At 50.4% G+C, this 20,324-nt stretch overlaps 1 protein-coding gene across 1 annotated transcript; it reads right to left on the bottom strand.

Moving 5' to 3' along the window:
• Positions 1-253: 253 nt before the first annotated feature.
• ACCS (1-aminocyclopropane-1-carboxylate synthase homolog (inactive)) lies at positions 254-15,676 on the bottom strand. Its single transcript, XM_081098501.1, has 15 exons — positions 15,500-15,676; positions 13,962-14,234; positions 12,499-12,558; positions 10,508-10,578; positions 9,312-9,381; positions 8,554-8,620; positions 7,156-7,253; positions 6,558-6,635; positions 5,281-5,381; positions 4,590-4,679; positions 3,331-3,376; positions 2,856-2,997; positions 932-1,074; positions 686-839; positions 254-541 (listed from the first exon to the last, which is right to left on the bottom strand). Exons 2-15 carry the CDS (start codon positions 14,232-14,234, stop codon positions 444-446), a joined length of 1,491 nt encoding a protein of 496 aa, XP_080954627.1. The 5' UTR covers positions 15,500-15,676; the 3' UTR covers positions 254-443.
• Between the last annotated feature and the right edge of the window lie 4,648 nt (positions 15,677-20,324).

Genomic DNA, 20,324 nt, shown 5'->3' with positions numbered 1-20,324 from the left:
GTGGAGAACAATTTGAACGTGTAGAATGCAGTCCTTTCTCCTTATAGTTTGGAAATTATCACTCTTTTTTATTTGGGGGGTGTACTCTCTCTTTTATGTGTCATTCCTTTGAGTTGTTTCCCTGGCAACAAAAGAGGAAGAATGAAAAGACTGCTAAAAAGAAGGTACAGGCTGTTTGTTTTCTTTTCACGACCACAGGGGGCTGGGGGCAGTCACGACTCCTCCATTCTATAAATTACTCACACAGAGGTCTCTAGTTTATCCCAGTTTTGTTTAATAGAGAGGGAAGGGGATGGACCAGGTCTCCACTGGCACTGAGCGAGGCAAGAACAGTTCTTCTTCAGGGGCAGGGCTATCTTCCTGGCCAACGGCTCAGCCACGACCAGTCTTGGAATCCCTGAACACCTCAGGATGGCAGCACTGGCCACAAGGCAATGACCAGCTCAGATGTGCTGGCCCCTTGGCTCCTGGGTCTGAGAGGAAGGGGGGTCTTCTGCCACCCGGAGTGTGCCCGTGAGCACCTTTCGGATCCTCTGCATCCCTGGGAAGGGGTAGTGAGGGCCCCGTCAGCACTGATGGCCGGGTGGGCGGGGAGGAACAGCTGAGGCTGCTGGGTCACACGTGGGGCCAGAAGGAGGCAGGAAGGATACAGTTAGGAGGGGGGCTGCAAGGGCAGACCGCTCACCCAGGCGAAGCCGGTGGGCCTTGTCCGAGAAGACCAGGCGGAACCACCCGGGCTCCTTACACTCGAAGGCCTTGCCGAAGGACAGCAGCACCTTCTTGTCCAAAAAGCGACGCCACAGCAGCCTTTCCTCCTCAAAGGTGGCCTTGGGCAGGTACTGGGAGGGTGGAGGGGCTCAGGATGTGGAGGAGACCTCCCCGCTCCTCACCTGCTGGAGGGAGGCTTAAGTCCCCTCCCCACCTGCACTACCTTCCTCAGGTCGACCCAGATGAAGAAGCCTGCGCCCCGGCTCAGGAAGGGGATCCCCAGGGCCCTGAGCTCTCCAGAGACATAGGCGTGAGCAGCCTTGAGCCGGGCATGGTTCTCGGGCAGGTACACCTGGTTGATCCAATCTGTTTGGGTGAAAGAGAAGCCAAAAGGTAAATCCCCCATCGACCCTCCACTCTGTCCCATGAGGCTAAAATGCTGAAAAGGTCACCAGCAGCCAAGACGGGGTGAGCCCCTCCTCTAACTGGTTGATTAGGGGAGACGGGAATATTCAGTTTTGGGGGTAAAGCACTTTAAATCAGGACACTTGGCCCCGACAATGCCAGGCCCCGCTGACAGAGTCCTTCAAGATACAGACCCTATTCAAAGGCTGAACCCCACTGAGTGATGCCTCCCAGTCACACCAGCTGAGGTTCAACTCCAGCATGGCCTCTGACAAGGTGTGGACAAGTTCCCCTCCCTGATCCTCATTTTTTTTTGGTATTCCATTCCGTGAATTGTAACACACATATAGATTTTAATAACCACCCCCACGGACAGGATACCGAGCAGTCCCCTCACCCCAAAGAATACCCCGTGCTACCTTTATAGTCCCATCATCCCCTTCCCCACAAACACTGCTCTGTTCTCTGTCACTTTTCCAGGATGTCATAGCAGTGGAGTCACACAGTCGTGTCATCTTTCGAGACTGGCTTCTTGGGCTCAGTCTACTGCCTTTGAGATTAAGCCGCACTGTCGTGGGTCTTATGGCAGAGTAACGCCCTGCCGTGTGGACGGCCACTGTGTGCTCCTCCACTATCCCGCGGAGGGCATTGGGGTTGTCTCCAGTTTGGGAGATGATGCAGAAAGCAGCTATGAACATTCACGCAGAGCTTTTGCGTGACCATGAGGGGAAATACCTAGGAATGGGATTGCGGGGCCATTTGGTATTGAACTTTAAAAGCAACTGCCAATTGGTTTCCCAAGTGGCCGCACCATCTTACATTCCCCCCGGCGCTGCAGGAGCATTCCAGCTGTCCGTGTCCTCACCAACATTGATGCTGCCACTATTTTTAAATTTTTAGCTATTATAGCAGGTGTGCACTATCTGGTCCTCATTTTCCTCATCTATAAAATAGTGGGGAAAATACAGGAATACCTGCCTCCTAGGATTCTGGGAGAGACAACGGAGATGATGGATTGAGAACATCTAGTTGGGCTCAATACTTGGGGGCACTTACAGGTCCCTTTACCACCTAAACTCACTATCTGAGCCTGGGAACAGAACAGACCCCGTAGAGACAGAGAGAGACTTCCATTATAACATTTTTCCATAGTAGCTTCTGCTTTTTTCTAAGTGCTCACAGCTAATAATAATGAGTTTACATTGACCAAGTGATGGCGAACCTCTTGAGCTCAGCGTGTCAGCATTTTGAAGAACCCTAACTTAACTCTGGTGCTGTGTCACAGATAGAAATTTTTTGGTATTTGCAACCATAGTAAAACAAAGACTTATATTTTTGATATTTATTTTATATATTTAAATGCCATTTAACAAAGAAAAATCAACCAAAAAAATGAGTTCGCGTGTCACCTCTGACACACGTGTCATAGGTTCGCAATCACTGGTCTAGTATATGCCAGCTACTATTCTAACTGAATGAAAAATCGCTTTAGCCCTACAAGATGGGTACCATTATGATCCCCATTTTACAGATGAGGAAACTGAGGCTCGAGGAGGTGAAGGACTGTGCCTCCCAGCCAGGAAGTGACTGAGTAGGGTATGAACCCAGCCTGGGCCCCCAGCCGGTACTCTCAACCACCACCCTAAATCTTTCTCATGCACGAAGCATCCATGATCCCTGGCCAGTCCCAGACCTACTACAACCCTCCCTCCCTTCTCAGGCGGCCAGGCCCAGGTAGTCACCGCGGTCCTGGAGCAGCTGTGCCACCTGGTGCTGGACCAAGCCACTGAGGCCATGGTAGCGGCAGAGGGAAGCCACTGCAGTGGCCACGTCCCGATTCTCAGTGTACAGCGTGCCAAAGCGGAGCCCGGACATCCCGAAGTCCTGCAGGAGAAAGACAGCCTAGGCCAGCGGTTCTCAACCTGTGGGTCGCGACCCCTTTGGCGGTCGAACGACCCTTTCACAGGGGTCACCTAAGACCATCCTGCATATCAGATATTTACATTACAATTCATAATAGTAGCAACATTACAGTTATGAAGTAGCATCGAAAATAATTTTATGGTTGGGTCACAACAAGAGGAACTGTATTTAAAGGGCCAGAAGGTTGAGAACCACTGCCCTAGGCGGTAGCTGGCCCTCCACAGAGAAAGTCAGTTCTACCCACCTCTCCGCCTTCCCACCTCCCTGACACCCCAAGGCCAGCCAGAGACCCACCTTGCTGGTGGCCCACATCACATGGGTCCTCTGAGGGTCAGGCAGCCTGCAGAGAGCACAGTGTGGGGATGGAGGCAACACAGACCCGCCTGCGGGAGCTCACATGTGCAGTTGAACACAGAAGGAGATGGACGGATGAATCTGGTTCTGGGTCCAGCCCTGGTTTCGTCTCTTGAATCACCAACTCCCACGCATCCTTTAGAGTGGGGGTCAGCAAACTACAGCCTGCAGGCCACATCCGGCCTGCTGCCTGTTTTCACAAATAGGTTATTGGGAAAAGAGCCGCACTCTTTCATGGATGTACCGTCTACGCTGCTGTGGCGCCTTAATGGCAGAGTTGAATGAGTAACCACATGGCCTGTAAAGCCTGAAATAGCCATTTGATCTCAAAGCGCTTGCCAACACCTAATCTAGGGCATAGCTCAAGCGTCACTTCCTCAAACAGACCTCCTCTGACCACCTCCCAGTAGACCTGGCCAAGTGGGTAGCCCGGGGGATCCTCCCGGGACTGCCAGGCTTCTCCATTTTAGCACTTAATCAAATGACTAGCCGTGTATTTAGCTGCTGAAATGTTGTTTTCTGGCTAGAAATAAAAGTTCTACATAGAAAGGGCCCATGTCTCTCTTGTTCGCTGTTGCATCCCCAGCGCCTCGCTTTTCCTGTGTCTCACTTTCCTAATCCATACCTGAAGCCCACGCTCCATGCACGTGGCAGAGCTGTGGGAGAACGGGCTGAGAGAAGGGACGTAGCAAGGTCTGAACAGAGACCAGAAACGGTTAGATTTACAGACTTTACAGGTGATCTGGTCCAAGTGTTTCCAAAGGTATTTTGGCCACAAATTCTGGGCTTAAACTAAATTTAATGAAAAAGTCCAAATACCCAGAAGTGCATGGCATATGCAAGGGGCTCCAGAGTATTTGCTGAATGAATGAATGAATGAATGGATGGATGGATCTGGAGCTACTTTGCTGATGAAGGAAACAGCAAAGGCCAATTTTCCACCACCCAGCCCTCCCTTAGGACTCCTAAGGCCCCCCCTTGGAGCTCTCAGAAACCCCACAGAACAATTTGAAAACCACCGATCTGGCCCAGTCCTCCCCTGTTCTCATTAGGGCTCTGAGGACAATGAGACCAGATGGATGGAGAAGGAATCACCAGGGGCAGGCCATGCCCTGGGGCTGAGCCACAGAGGGGCCAGGGCAGGGGGCGGGATGGGGGACATGGGGAGAGCAGAGTCAGCTCTGCTATGGCAGCCTCACCTTTCCAGGCTCAGGACACTGTGGTAACCAAGTGACTCCTCGAACACGGACAGCATGTAGATCTCATCCACCACCACGTGTAGCTCATGCCTGGGGCCGGAGGTGGGGGGAGAGGTAAAGGAGAAAGAGCTTGGTTTATGGATTCAATGCATCCCCCAGGGCGGGGTAGCAGTGACCCAGAAATCCAGAGGGACGGATCCAGCCCAGGGTTCCCAAACTAGTTTCATCCTCTATTTTTCAAACACACAGGAAGCCACATACACAAAGCAGATGACATGGGGCTTTTGAAGCCCTGTGGGGCAGAGGCGGAGCCCTCGGGCACCCCCACGGAGGAAGGGCACAGTTAAGTGCAAGACAGTTAAATACAAACAGACCTAGATTCAGACTGACTCCCCCACCCCCATAGACTCAGTAAACAGGGTAATAACAGTATCTGTACCTAACAGGGTTGTTGGGAGGACTGGGTGAGATGGGTACGGGAAGTGCTTAGCAGGGTGTCTGGCCCCAAGAGTCTGTAGTAAATGATAGTTGTTACAAAGCGGGAGAGAAAGAACTAGCATCCCACTACCAGGAAAGCCAGAGCAGGTGGGAGCCACAGTGGAGAAAAGAGTTTGTAAAGGACCTGCCCCAAAGCCTTCGCCAGGACCCTCATGTGCCAGATGCTTTGTAGGGTGCGTGTGGGGTGCCTCACCTCTTGGCAAACTCCAGGTACTCCCGCAGCTCTCCCGGGGAGTAGATGTCACCCAGAGGGTTCTGGGGGTTGATGAGGATGAGGCCTTTGACCTTCACACCCTGAAACCACCAGGGGGCAGGACACCATCAGTTCCTCCCGAAGGCCAGAGCCACAGGGACCCCCGGGCCGGGGCTGGTGGCTGGGCAGGCCCCCAGGGAAATGTGATGGGACCGTGTTCACCACCCAACAGGAAGCCAACGAGGGCAGAGAACTACATCTGCAGCATTGGGTCTGCTATGAAAGAAAATATGCAGAGAACACAGCCTAGAGCAGTGGTTCTCAACCTTCTGGCCCTTTAAATACAGTTCCTCATGTTGTGACCCAACCATAAAATTATTTTCGTTGCTACTTCATAACTGTAATGTTGCTACTGTTATGAATCGTAATGTAAATATCTGATATGCAGGATGGTCTTAGGCGACCCCTGTGAAAGGGTCGTTCGACCACCAAAGGGGTCGCGACCCACAGGTTGAGAACCACTGGCCTAGAGGGAAATATGTCCACACGGCCAGCAGGGGTTGCCTTTGTTGGTAGAATGGTGGGAGGGGGTTGCACTTTTAAAATTCCCTCAGTGGGCACGGACAGCTTTCACTACTACAGTAAAAAAGGATAAGTTGACAGATTGTTGAAAAGTGGACTGAAAAGGAACCGCTGGAGGATCCCAGCTCTCTGCCTCTCTCCAGGAGGCCTCAGATCCCCCACAGAGGGAGGACCACCTCCTCGAATGGCCAGGGAGGCTGCTGAGCTTCCGACTGACCTGCTGAACCAGAATCAGGCGACGTGGGGTAATATTTTTAATCAAGTTCCCTGGTTGATGATTTGTGCACTGAGGTCTCAGTCTTCCTCCGGGGCGGGGGTGAGGAAACTTTTTACTGCCAAGGGCCATTTGAATATTGATAACATCATTCGCAGGCCACACAAAATTATCAACTTAAAAATTAGCCTGCTATATTTGGTCAAACATTTCATTAACTCACCCCTAATGCCTTACCAGGGCCAGACCAAATGATTTCACAGGCCTTAGACGGCCCTCGGGCCTGCCTTTCCTCACCCCTGCTCTAGGGGGAAGACTCTCCATGGGCAGGCTCCTGCTTTGCCCCCAGAATGGTTCCGTGCCTACCCCCATCTCATCACGGAGTGCCACCCCTACTCGGAGTAGACCAGCCACAGGAAGCGGGATCTGTGCCTGGCTCAGACCCACCCACTCCGAGTCTTGGTTTGATTTGACTCCAGACCTCAGCATTAGCTCCTTGCAGGGCCACCTCCAGCTTCTCCACTGTGAGCTGGAAGGGGCGTGTGTCCAGCCCAGTGACCTGGAAAAAGATCCACAGCCAAACTCAGTGACCCCCCTCCTCAAACCCATGAACTCCAGGGGCCTCTCCCGCCCGTCATCTCCAGCCTCCTTAGAATAGTCTCCGGAAAAATGCAGGTGGGGTCACTCCCCTCTCACTGCCACCCGCCCCCACCCCACCGCCACATCAGGGACATCCTCACCACTACTAGGTTTCAGGGAGAGGCCCAAAGGTCCTCAGATTGGTGTCTAAGGATTTCCATGTTGAGGTCTGCTCTGCCTCATCCTCACCCCACCATCTTTATGTGGTCCCCTGGGATTTCCCTTGGCCTCTACATCAATCCCAGGGATCTCAGAGCTGGGAGAATGGGGGGCCCCGGGGAACCTAGGCACTGGCCATGGGCAACAGGAGCCTCTACTCCCCTTTCAGCCATAGCCCCTGAGCCCTCAGCATGGACTTTCTCCCATGTCCACCCTCAGATTCAGATGCAGGAAAGCCTTGGCCTGCAGGAACCCCTACCTGGGGTTCCAGGAACTCTTACCTCACTGTCCAGATAGACACAGACCAGTTGGACGTTGCCATAGAGATAGACGTGCTGTGTGATGGCTCCATAGTAAGGGGCAGGGATCAGGAAAGCCTCTGGGGGCAGGAGTGGGCCAGGGCTCGTCACCCTCTGGCTGGAGCTCATGGACCCCTGTCCATTCACCCCAGCCTCTCCAAGCCTGCAATGATCTTGGAGAACATTCGGGGCGAGCTCCCTCACTCAACTCCCAAAACACTTTCTAGAGCTGGGCTCCACTGAGATCAGTTCCTCATCTAAAAATCAGGAGCTAATATTTATTGAGCACTTACTATGTGCTGGGAAGTGTGCTAAACATTTATTTGCATTGCATCTCCTTAGATCCTCATAGTCACTCTGTGAAGTAAGTACTATTGTCCCCTAACTTTACCAATGGGGAAACTAAAGCTTAGAGGATCCCACTGAGGCACTCAGCATGGGGGGGGGGGGTCAGTCTTAGGAGACTTGGACCTAGGAGTTGACGCTGCAGGGTGATGATCTGGGCTCAGCAAGTGGAAAAACCTGACGACATATAGAACTGCCCAGAGATACCATATGCTGCTTCAGGAGGACGGGCTCTCCACCCGTGGGGGCATTCACACAAAGGCTGAGAGCATTTGGGGAGGGATGTCATGCAGAGACTCCAGCTGTGGGTGGGGGGTGAGATGACTGTAAGCTCTGCTCTAACAGAGAGGTAAAGGCATTGCTCCACTTCTGAAGAAAACACAAGAGGTCAAGCTACTCTCCCTTTCCAAACTTCCACTAGCCCAGTCCACTCTGCTCACCGCTAAAAAGGGCAGCCTTTGCCCTAAGCATTCCTTTCCCCAGCCACAGGGATTGGACCAGAGCTAGACTAATGACCCGAGGCAGTCAATCCACTGGCTGGCCAGAAACCCACCACATCTTCTCCCTCAAGACTTTGCTCTGAGAAGCACAGACACCTGTGAGGATGTGAACTTGAATGGAAAGGCCACGTGGAGTGGCAGCTGGACCAGCACCACTGGGCCATACAAGACCCAGGAAGGTCCAGAGAAAGGCCTGCATTAAAAGGGGTGGAGGAGACTGCATATCCCAGTGAGAGATAGTGTTCCACTGACCCGATTCGTGATTGTCCTAGAATGGGCAGGAAATGTTATCATTACTGAATATGATAGCATGGGTGGGCCTCAGTTCCTGGCAACCAATAACTCCTGACCATGACTACAGTCCATGTGTTCTCAGTATGACTAGGTAGCTCATGCCAAGCGACTTATTTCAGCCCCCTGTAGGCTAGTAGTCTATTATGGCCAAAAGCATTCTGATGCAGCCCTCGAGGACAGGCAGCTGGACACTGCAGGCACAGGGCAGCTCCCAGTGCGAAGCGGGCCATAGTTCACTTACCCCCGACCTCACACAGCACCGTGGCCAGGGCAGAGAAAAGAGAGGCACAGCCGTTCAGGACAACCACCTGGGGGTGACACATCCATGGGACAAAAGTGAGTCTATTTTAGGAGGGATCCAGGACCTGCAGCCTCTGTCCCTGCACAGCGCAGCGGGAGAGCCAGGTTGCAACTTGGTGCCTTTCAGGACTCTGAAGGCCTCTCCTGACTAATGGCCCAGTTCATTCCTGTGGCTTATTTGTGGGGACACTGCTCTAAGTCAACTGAGCAAGGAAGAGGGAGCTGCCCACTCGGAGTCTTGTCCAAAGGTGTGGAGGCAAAGAGGGGCCACAGTGTTAGGGGCAGAAATAGAATAGTGGGGACTAGATATAATTATAAGAAATATTAATCCTGCTCTGATAACTGTGATTGTTCCGTTCTGACTAGAGAGAGCACCTTCTACCCTGGCTGAGAGCTGTATGCCCCAGGACATGGGAGTTAACCTATATGATTCTACCCTGTCTCTGCTTAATTGGCTCAAGTAGTGACAGGCAGCCTGGACCCATTGGTTGTTGGTTTCAACAGGACAAAGTGGGGCAGAAAGCATACCCAAACTCTAAGGGAGGGGCGAAGCGAGGTGTTCTTAATTCCTCTTGGAAATAAAGCAAAACAAAGTGAAAGGCAATCCCACCCCCCACCCCCCAACCCTTATCCCTGGCCAGCCAAAAGCTGGGGGAGGGACAGAAGAGCAGGAAAGAGGGGAGGAGGAGGGCTACTCACATTCTCCGGTTTAAGGGGTGCAGGGCTCCTGCAGTAGAAAGACAGGAACCTGGCCACTTCCTCCCGGAGGCTGCAGGTAAGACAGACAGAGGGGCAGTGCTTGTCAAAGGGCCTTCAACCCACAGTCCATCCCAAAGCTCCTCTGGCGAATCTTCAGGCAATGGCCATTACCCAGCAATGTTTCCCACAAGAGAATGTGATCAGTAAATATCTCCACCCACCTCTCCCCTTCCACCCCAACACTATCCACAGGCATCGAAACTTTCATTCTCAGTAGTTCTAGGACAGCCAACCCCACCGAATCAGCACATCTCAGGGACATCATAAGTAACACTCTATGTAGATCTAGGTAATAATAATAATAATAATAATATTGTTATAAAAATGACTATTATCATAGTTATTATTGCTAATATTTATTGAGCATTTACCTTATGCAGGTGTTATTTGGAGAATTTTATTAATTAAATTTTGCAACAACCTTATGATGTAACTATTATTATCATTATTCTCATTTTATAGACAAAGAAACTGAGATTTGAAAAAATTAGGTCACTTGGCAGAGTCCACACTCAAGGCCAGTGGTCTGGGCCCACCATCCTAATTACTGTCAGAACATGTGCTTTGGAATCACTCTTGGAATCAAGTCCTGCTTAATCACTATCCCCAGGACAGCATCTGGCCCCTCGTAAATGCTCAATAAGTACAAACTCTTACTAGTATCATTTACCATCTCCCACCCTACTCCCCTTCAACTGATTCTGGCTCCTCTAAAGCTACTGAGAAAGTGGGGTTAAGGACCCCTCATATGAAGGCCCTCCCTATGCCTCAGAGCCAGAGAAACCAAGCTAGGGAGCTCCTGAGCTGGGTGGGACTGGCAGGAGGCACCAGGCCCCTGCAAATGCTCTAGGAGACCCCATGATCACCCAGCAGGTCTCCGGGACTAAGTAGCCCTCGGCCTAAGGCAGGCTTTCTCCACCTGCCACTATTGACATTTGGGGCCAGATGATTCTTTGTTCTGGGGACTATCCGGGGCATTGTAGGAGGTTTAGCAACAACCCTTGCCTCTACCCAATAGCCAGTAGCACTCACTTCTCCGTTATGACAACCACAAATGTCTGCAGACATTGCCATGAGTCCCCTGGGAAGCAAAACTGCCCTGGGGTGGAGAGCCACTGGCCTCTGCAACTACTTACAACAGATGTCCCCTCCAGTCAGGGTACTGCAACAGAGACGGCTTCACCTGCAGCATGTCACTCTGACTCAGCTGGGGACAGAGAGGAAAGAGCAGGGCCAAGGGTCACACGTGCTCACAGTAAGGCCGGTCGGCACTACCACCTGCATCACACAGCACCAGGGCCTCTCAAGCCAAGGGCTTGGTCTCCTCATCAAAGAAGCTGTGAGAGGGGCTCACGGGGCCAGCATTCTCAGGCCCAATGTGCTAATGAGGAAACAGAGGCTAAAAAAGTCAGGTGCCTCAGCCAAGTCACGGAGCTAGCAAGTGTCAGAGCTGAGAATCTTAGAATGTTTGCCTTCCAGTCGAGTGCTCTTTATTCAACATGGACACCTGAAAAAACCCAGAGGGGTGGGTTTGCAGAGGCCATGATGGGAGTCCGTGCTACCCAGCTCCTCCCTGGGGTGAAAGAAGAAGTCCTGGAATTGGGTCATGATGCCAACTTCGGAGGGAGTCAGGCCACTGTCGTCCTGCAGGCTCAGTTCAACCTCACACGTTGGAAAATGTGGTCATTTCTAGACCATCCTGACCCTGACCAGGTGCTGGGGTAGTGACACCCAGGGCATCACACACACACAATGTCAAGGAAAGGCCGGGCCCGTGGGCAGTGGGACAAGAGGAAAGGCAGGCAGCCACTCGTATACGACTCGAGCCTTCCCCTTTCTCCTTCATCCCTTAGAGCTGCGCTGCCCAATATGGAAGTTGCTAGACACATGTGGCTACTGAGTACTTGGAATGGGGCTAGTCTGAATTGAGAAAAACTGGATATTGAAGACTTGATCTGAAAAAAGTACATAAAATGCTTCATTGATTATGTGTTGAAATGGTCATATTTTAAATATATTAGGATAAATACAGTATATTATTAAAATGAATTGTACCCGTTTCTTTTCACTTACTTAATAGAAAGTTTAAAATTATATATGTGGCTCAAATTTTATTTCTTTGGATGGTGCTGGGCAACCTTGGCGTGTGGGGAGCTGGCTTTAGGTAGAGCATGCCTTTCAAGCCCACTGCCTGCACTACACCCCTCTCCCCTTGGGATGTGAATTTGTCACCTTTGGACACATGTCCCTTTGAGTTAAGCATCACTCTTTCTACAATCCCAAGTCTGACTGCTAGGCCTCGGGAGACATTTAACAGGCATTTCCAGGGGTTTGCTAGAGATGGCTGGCACCAGCTCAAGCTGTGTTAATAGACAGCCATTTCAAAAATTAAATTATACAAATTATATAAGTGAATTACATTAAACACAAAGGTAGTAAATACGCAAACGATATTGTTCTTAATTATGTTACTACATTTTACTACCTTCTGTGCTCTTGAGGTTATTTCTATCTGTGTGTCTAGAAGAGAAAATACTATACAGGGTGAGACAAAAGAAGATTGACAGTTGTTCATATGGGAAATGATACGAAAATTAATAATTAATAATACAATAAACTCTTGTTTTGTGTACTCACAAGTGTAAACCTACTTTTTGCTCCATCCTGTATTTGAGTGCCACTGCACTTCTCTTCCCAATTTTGTGTGCAATAGTGTCCTATCAGTAGCTAGAAACCGGTCCTGGTGGGAGTATTGACACTATGGGAATCGGCAAAAGCTACAAATCAGCACCACGCCCAACCCCAGAGCCAGCTGATCATTACTAATGACACCCCACCTACCCTCACTGAGTGTTTTCCCTGAGAGCAGGGACCCAGCCAACAGGAGGATCTATGTGAGGGGCAGGACGTGAAGAGAAAAAGAAGCAGTATCAAAGTAGGCAAAGTGACTCGCCCAAGACCATATAGAAAGTTGTCCCTGAGGCAGATCTAGAATCTGGACTCCTGACTCCCCGGCCAAGGCCACTGAGGTAAGCTGCAGGCTCCGGTGGGAGAAGCATTCTAGGGAGTCCAAGAGGAACCAGGCCTTCAGAGCTGGTGATGCGCCCAGATGTGCGCCACGACTCACCCGACTGGACAGAAGGTCAAAACAGAGCTTGTTCTCACTGGTGCCCAAGTTGATGATGCCCTGGAGAGGAGAGGCACAGAGGCAGGGTGAACATGGCAGAGGGAGGCCAATGGAAGGTCAAGGAAGCAGCACAGCGGAGCTCTCTGCAATCCACCCTTCCAACCACCCCTGTTTGACTTGGTTCAATATATAGAACTGTTTACTATCTGTCCCCCCCTCCCCCCCGCCCCCAGACTATAAACTCCATAAAGGCAGAAACTTTATTTTTGTTCACTGCTATGCCCTCAGCATCTAGGACAGTGCCCAGTATCTGAAAGATGCTCAACAAATAAAGATTATTAAAGGTTATTTGCGACAGCTCTGAAAGTATTACTGGGAATAACCTACAACAACCAGGACAAATAACATTCATAATAACAGCAGCTTCCATTTCCTGAATGCTCCATGTGGAAACACTGTGCTGATAACTTTGCACACCTGCTCTCATTTCATTGGGACTCTTCTATGGAACAGGTATCATTATCTCATTTTAGAGATGAACTAAAGCTCAAAGAGGTTAAGTAATTAGCTCACGAATACACACCCCACAGTGACACAGCTGTGGCCCAAACCCTAGTTCTGCCCCAGCTCTCAAGGCAAATAGTTGACCGTCTGTGGGTCAGAATCCACATTAGAGCATTCCATGGTTCTCAAATTCCTCCCTCACAAATCAAGCTCCCCTTAATTACAACTGGGTCATTTTCTTCATATATATATGAAGATTGATTTATTGATTGATTTCAGAGAGGAAGAGAGAGATTGAAATATCAATGATAAGAGAGAATCATTGATCGGCTGCCTCCTGCACGCCCCACAATGGGGATCGAGCCCGCAACCTGGGCATATGGCCCAACTAGGAATCAACTGTGACCTCCTGGTTCATAGGTCGACGCTCAACCACTGAGCCATGCCGGCTGGGCCTAACTGGGCCATTTTCTAACCCAGGTAATAAACTGAGGCCTTTCTACACCCTTCTTCAGAGTACCAGTGAAATATATTGTTTGTGCTCCCCAATTCTTGCAGAATTTTAAATAAAACATGTCTCCCCAATCTTTTGGAGGATTTTGTAGGTGTAAGTGGTACTGCAGTTATGGTTTTTCTAATCCTTATCTTTTAGAGAAATGTACTGTAAATTTTACAGATAAAATGAGATACTGCTGGTATTTGATGAAAAATAATCTGAGGGTGGAATAGGTGAGTATATAGATGAAACAAAATTGGCAATAAATGGATAATTGTTGAAGCTGTGTGATGGATATTTGGGGGTTCGTTATTCTATTCTCTCTATGTGTTCTATATCAGAAGCCCTCTTGGAGGTCAGAGGACCATAAGTGTAACCTGGCAAGAGCAAGCTAGATGCTGCCCTGTGGGTCAAGGTAGGGTATCGCCGCCCTGCAGTCCAGTGGGAAGGAGGGTTCACTCACATTGGGGTTCTTGTCCTCATCATACTCATCCATGTGGTAGGTCCTGTAGCCCTCCTCAGCCAAGTCCCAGAACCATTTACTGATTCTTCCTCTGGAGGACAAGTGGGAGCCGTCAGAGGAGAACAGGGTGGTAGGATCACCCACGCCATAGTGCTCTGGCCGCTTGTGGTCTGGCTTTCTGGAGCGTTCTCTTTCCAAGCCATCCCCATAGTTAGTATCCAGGCCCAGACAGGTGGTAGGTGCCCTGGACTCCTTCTTAGGGAGGGTAGCCATCTGCAAAGACACAAAAGGACTCGATGCCTCACCAAGGACTTTTCACCGGAACAAGCCTCAAAATGAACTGGGAGTCACGGGGCCTCCTCCTCTCTCTCCCTGCCTCTCCTTTGATTTTATATACTAACCGCATCCTGTGTCCCTGACTAGTTGCAACCATGTGTGCAATTACTTCGAGTACATTCTGCAAAGTGTATCTTCTGTGCCGGGGTCTGCCCTTTCCACTTTTATACTATATAGCTGCTTTAATTTGTTTTACTTCTGTGAGTTTTTCATTCGGCAGCCTAAGGGGTCACCACTGGACTTCTCCCATTTTTGCTGATCTCAATTTCAAAAAGCCAGGTGAAAATACTCTGACGAGAAGCAGAAAGCGCCTGGAGTCCAGGGGTGGGGCGTGGAGGTAGGATGTCTCTGGTGTAAACAGGGGTCAAGGGGGGTTGGGAGTTTGCTGGTCTGAAGCCACCCTTGTGTGGGGCCTGAGGGGCTGCTCGTGGGACCTTTGCAAGTGCAGGCACCTGGCAGAGCTCCAGGGTCCCCCCTTCCCTCTCGGTGGTGGGAGGCGAGGGCCGGGTTGGTGGTCTCACCCTGCGAGCGGATGCCGGCTCCCCCCCTTTCAAGGCAGTTTCCCCAACTGCACGTGCGGTAGCAGTGCGGACAGCAGTATGGGAGTTAATGTAGATACAGGCTTAAATCCTGGCCCACAGTCAAACTTCAGTCCAATGTCACTCTTCGCTGATTTTCCCAGTCCTAACAGACAAGCCCCACGTGCCAAGTCATGGGGGACACACCAATGATGAGGGACCAGCCAGCAGCTCAGGGACTCTGGGGCTCCTGCTAAACTGTGCTCCCCGAAGTCTCCTCTGGGTTCCTCCCCCTTTGGCTGCGCTCCCCAGCGCTCACCCCACTCCACCCCACCTCCAGCCCAGGCCCGGGAGGGAGGCCGGGAGGGAGGCCGGGAGGGAGGCCGGGAGGGAGGCCGGGAGGGAGGCCGGGAGGGAGGCCGGGAGGGAGGCCAGGAGGGAGGCGGACACCCGCGCTGCGCGGAGCCCAGCGGGGCTCGGGCGTCCGGGCGGTGGCGAGTCCACAGCGCAGCCCACCCCCGCGCCCGGGCCTCGGACCCGCAGTGGGGCGGACGGAAAGGCGCCAGGGCCTCCGCCGAGGGCGGCTCCGGGGTCCGGGAGGAGGAAGTGTGGCCGCGCACAGGCTTCCGGACGGAAGCACAGCCTTTCGCGGAGTCCGGGGGCCAGTCGCTACGGGAGGGCTACCTGTGTGCACGGCAGGATCCCACGGACCTGGCCGAGCTGGGGGAGCGACGGGCGCTCCGTGGACGCGGGTCAGCGTCGCTCCCTCCGCCCGCACAGCCCGGGCACCTGGGCTTCCGCAGGGGCGTCCCCACCGGCCGGGGCTCGGGGCGGGGAGAGCGCAGATCGCCCCTCGCGACCGACCGATAGGGGGCGCACGCGCGCTCGCGCCGCAGGGGCTGGGGCTCCTGAGCCTCCGGGATCCTGCGGCGCCCAGGGAGCGGGCGCAGAAGGAGAAGGGAAGGGGCCCAGGACCGGGCTCCAGACCTTGGCGAGGAAGGGGCAGGCCACCCACCGCCCCCTGACTCTGGTCTCCTCCCCCTGGCTCTTTGGGGCGCCTCCCTTTGCCTCCTGGTTTAGCCCCCCCAGTGTCCAGGCAACTGAAGCCTGCATGCCGCCAGGGAGAAGCGTTTCCGGAGTAAGGCGAGGGCATCCTTAACACTAGAAAGACTGAAATTTAGTATATACCTATATTGCCCAAAGGCAGTCAAAATGACTGCATTGTGAAAGAATAATATTGGAGCACTCTTCACTTATGTTCCTTAGCTTTTCCAATAACTCACTTCTATTCGACATTTCTTTCATGAATTTAGGGCGCAAAAGAAATACAATAAACAACTTATTAGAACAAGTATCACTGAATAAAGATTCGAATAACAAGTACTAGTTTAGCTAATTGAGCAACTGCAACTTATCAAGTATCGACAATTTATCATGTACTTGTATGTTATCATGTGACGGCAATCGAAAAAAAAATGAAAACTTATTTCAATACAGGGCCGACCTGGTCATATAAGAAATTTACTCAATTCAATAATAAGAGTCATAATTCCCCCCCCCCCCCCAAGCAGTCAAAATGACTGCTTTTGGGCAATATAGGTATAACACATATATATATACCGGAAATGAAGGAGGGGGAGGTAACTACAATTATTAATAAACGCATTCATATGTTGTAAAAAAAACTCACAAAATTCTAAGACATTGTGTCCTTATATACATAATTGTTTTTCTAATTGAAATTAAAAAACAGTCAAAATAACTTCCTTGGGCAATCTAGTGTTAAAACAGCCTTCCCTACCAGCCTGTGCGCTGGAGTTCGTAGTTGCTCCCTGTGGATTTAGGCAACATTTGTTGGAGCCTGCCACCGACCCTGCACGTTCCGGGGCTTTGGTGGCGAGCTACACTATCCAGGGCCCCGGCTTGCTCAGAGGCTTGAGTAGAAAAGTCTCCTTTCGCCGCGACAGGACAGCAGCAGGTTCCCTCCGTGCAAGCACAGTGGGAAGACCTGGCGGCCTTCTGACCACTCCATTTGTCTTCACGTTGGCCTTGCCGCTAATTAGCATCGTGACCTCAAGCAGCTCTCGTGGCTTTTTCAGTCCTCCGTGTTTTGTTCTGTAAAATAAGCCGCTTCTCTCTGTTCACCTCATAGCATTCCATTTAATCCAGACCAGTAGTCTTATTGAAGGGCTGTTTCGTGCCAGACCTCTGCCAGTGCTGGGATGGACTGCTGAGTGCGATGGAGGCATACAGCAGGGAGATTTAATCCTACCCCCACAAACACATGCTCTGGCCCCCACAGGAAGCCCGACACACACACTCACCCTACACACTTAGGAAGCGATGATTGGGTCCTGAAGGATAAGTCCCAGTTAGCTAGCTGGGCAGTGGGGTGTTAGAGCAGAAAAAACATTTTGATAGGGCCTTGAAGGTTAGGGTCAGTGTAGAACATTCGTGAACAGTACAAATCCAGCACCTCTGGAACTGACAGGTGTGGCAGAAAGGCCAGAGATACAAGCAGGGGTGAAGACATGGTCTTACATAAACCATGGTAAGGACAGTGGCATTCTCACTAAAGACAACAGGAAAAATACAACAACATGACACTTGACTGAGAGATTGAAGTCAATTCTTCTAAGACTGAGAACAAAACAAGAATGTCCTCTCTCACCACTTTTCAACATCGTACTGGGGGTTCTAGGCAATGCAATTGGAGCCGAGAAATAAATACCAAAAAGGACAAAGGACAATGACCTTTATTAGCAACATAGTTGTGTCCATTGAAAATTCAAAGAAACCCCTCCCCACCCAAAGAAAACACATAAAACAATGAGAGCTAATAAGTGGATTTAACAAGAACACAGTATTGTCGGGTGATGTTTCTTTCTGGGTCTCTCACACTATTGCTTGTCTTGCAGGCAGGGGCCCTGACTGCCTTTGTTCTAGGCTATGTTTTCCAAAGATATTATACGTATGATTTATATATATAAAAGCCTAAGTGACCGTTGCAACCGAATGGATGACCAAACAGGCTGCGTGAGGCAACCAGGCTGGCAGGGGAGGCAGTTGGGGGTGGCCAGGCCAACAGTGGGGACAGTTAGGGGCGATCAGGCAGGCAGGCGAACAGTTAGGAGCCAGTGGTCCCGGATTGTGAGAGGGATGCCCGACTGCCGGTTTAAGCCCAGATTGGAAAGGATTCAGGCTGGGCTGAGGGGACACCCTCCCCCCCTGCAGAAATTGTGTGCACCAGACCTCTAGTATGTATATACTTGTAGATGTGAATACATGTATAGCAAACTGCCTTTGAGGATTGTATATTAGCTGCCATTTCAAAGATCCCAAGAGCATCTCTGGTTTCCATGTACCTTCTTTTCTGATTCCATGAGCTCCCTCATTCATCCAATGAATTCCTTTCTGTTCTATTAGCCATCATTGATTTCTAAAAAACCATGTGTAGAGGAAAAAAAACTGGAAGAATCATGATTTTTTTCTTATGCTTTTTGATTAAAAACGACACAAAATCAGAAGATTGTCATCAAGGAACAATAACCACCAAACCTGGACCCAAAGGAGAGGATGGTCACAAACTCAAGGGACTGACCAAAGTCATCTATTAGCGCCAAAAGCTCTTTGTCTATGAAATGAGGGTAGTCACTGCTCTGTCTACTTCACAGAACCAGTGCTCTGACTGAAGCCCAAGCGAGCAAGGGCTTTGCAGAAACTCTCATGGGTGGTGCTATTTGAACAGCCGAAGAGGCTAGAGAGAAAAATGGAAGATACAGGCTTGGCACCAGAGATTCATTTTAAAAGCTTTTTGAAAAAGCAAGAAGGGAAAGAGCTTGTATTTAAGCAGGAACATCTGCAATTATATCACCACCCTGCCATTTGGCAACTCGCCTGGAAGGTGGCTGTGATCTCGTTAGGGTTCTCTGGAACACTGCATCCAACCCCAGAAAACCTCCTTCAGTGAGGGATCTTTTTGTCCCTTGCCTCCTTGCCTGCCCCAGACTCTATTCTTCACGTATAACCTGCCTTGGAATTTAAAAATAAAAAGGACAAAAAAATTAATAGTTCCCAAAGGTGATTATGAAGAGCGAGGAAGAAATAAAGCAGGCCTGGAATTTAAAAGAATATGAACTTTATTAGGTTTCAAATACAAAAATAAACCCATCTAAATAGGGAGGCAGGATGGACACTGAGCGAGTCAACATCGTCTTCAATTACGACATGCCTGAGGAATCGGACGCCTACATCCACCGGGTGGCCCGTGCCGGTCGCTTTGGCGCCAAAGGCCTGACTATCACTTTTGTGTCTCATGAGAATGATGCCAAAATCTTCAATGATGTTCAGGGTAGGTTTGAAGTCAATGTGGCGGAGCTTCCTGAAGAAAGGGACATCTCCACGTACATTGAGCAGAGCCGGTAACCACACACCTGACATCCCGGAGCCACCCTGCTTCCCACGGGCTGCTTCAAGTCCTCTTTCTACGCGACAGTGAGGCTTTTTCTGTTCAAACACTGTACATTTGTGCAACAATAAATTTGTATTATGGAAAAATAAATAAATAAAATAGGGAGGCAGAAAGCTCCCTTTGTTTCTCTAGGATTTCCAACCCCAGCCCCATAAAAACATTTGCTCTCACACAATGGCTAGCAAAGAGTAAAAAGAATCAAGTTCTCAAAAATGAGAGGTATCCACATTTACAAATGAGGATGAGCTGGAGGATGAGTTGGCAGATGAGCTGGGGGGTGAGCTGGAGCGCCTGGTGGACGGGGAGGACACTCTTCCACCAGTGCATCCTCCAGTTGTTTCTCTATCCAATTCTGCTTCATATCGGTTAGCGCCTCAGAGAACCGCTGCATGGCTTTAGGGTCCAAATGGAGATAGAAATAGAATTAGTGGGTTTTCAGGTGGGTCCCGGAAATCCCCAGGTCATGGTAGACCATCACGGAGCCACTCGTCAGGGATGTGGAACTTCAGCCTACTCTTCTTTGGGATGCATTTCTAAGTCTAGCCACGACATCCCTGATAGCTCATTTTTAGCTTCAATGACACAGCATGTGCTGCAAGACACTTTGTCTCATATCAAATCCTATAACCTGGCGATAGGCTTGGACTCATCAACGTTTCTATTGCCTCTAGTGTCCGGTCAAACAGTCTATTCTCCTCAGTGGCTCAAAATTTTATAACATAAATGCTCTTTCTTCACTGCTCGATTCCCAGCAGGTAGAACAGTGTCCAGCATGTGGTGAGATGCAACAGATCATTGTTCTGTTCTCATAACCTTCAGAGGAGAATCTGACTCCAGAGAATAACATCCAGGGACATCCATGATCATCTGCCTGTCTATCTCACCTACTAACTCAAGCCCCACAGGACAGAGGACCACTTCTGATTAGTGCCCTGCTCAATGGCAGGTCATGTAATCCCTGTTTGCAAAGGAACTTAATCAAAATATGAAAGTGCAAACCATCTATGGTATAGATGAGCTGTAGCTACAGCTACTCAG

Source organism: Myotis nattereri, assembly GCF_964212035.1.
Source record: "Myotis nattereri genome assembly, chromosome: 9".
NCBI lineage: Eukaryota > Metazoa > Chordata > Mammalia > Chiroptera > Vespertilionidae > Myotis > Myotis nattereri.
The sequence above is the reverse complement of the archived record's forward strand: the minus strand, read 5'-3'. Positions and strand labels throughout refer to the sequence as shown.

Excerpts from the sequence above, each read along its gene's own strand:
- ACCS (XM_081098501.1), bottom strand. The coding sequence starts at position 14,234 with ATGGCTACCCTCCCTAAGAAGGAGTCCAGGGCACCTACCACCTGTCTG. Across the intron at positions 7,254-8,553 it reads GGTGCTGTGTGAGGTCGGGG|AGGCTTTCCTGATCCCTGCC; the intron begins GTAAGTGAACTA and ends TCCTGCCCCCAG. Across the intron at positions 5,382-6,557 it reads TGCAAGGAGCTAATGCTGAG|GGTGTGAAGGTCAAAGGCCT; the intron begins GTCTGGAGTCAA and ends TGGTGGTTTCAG.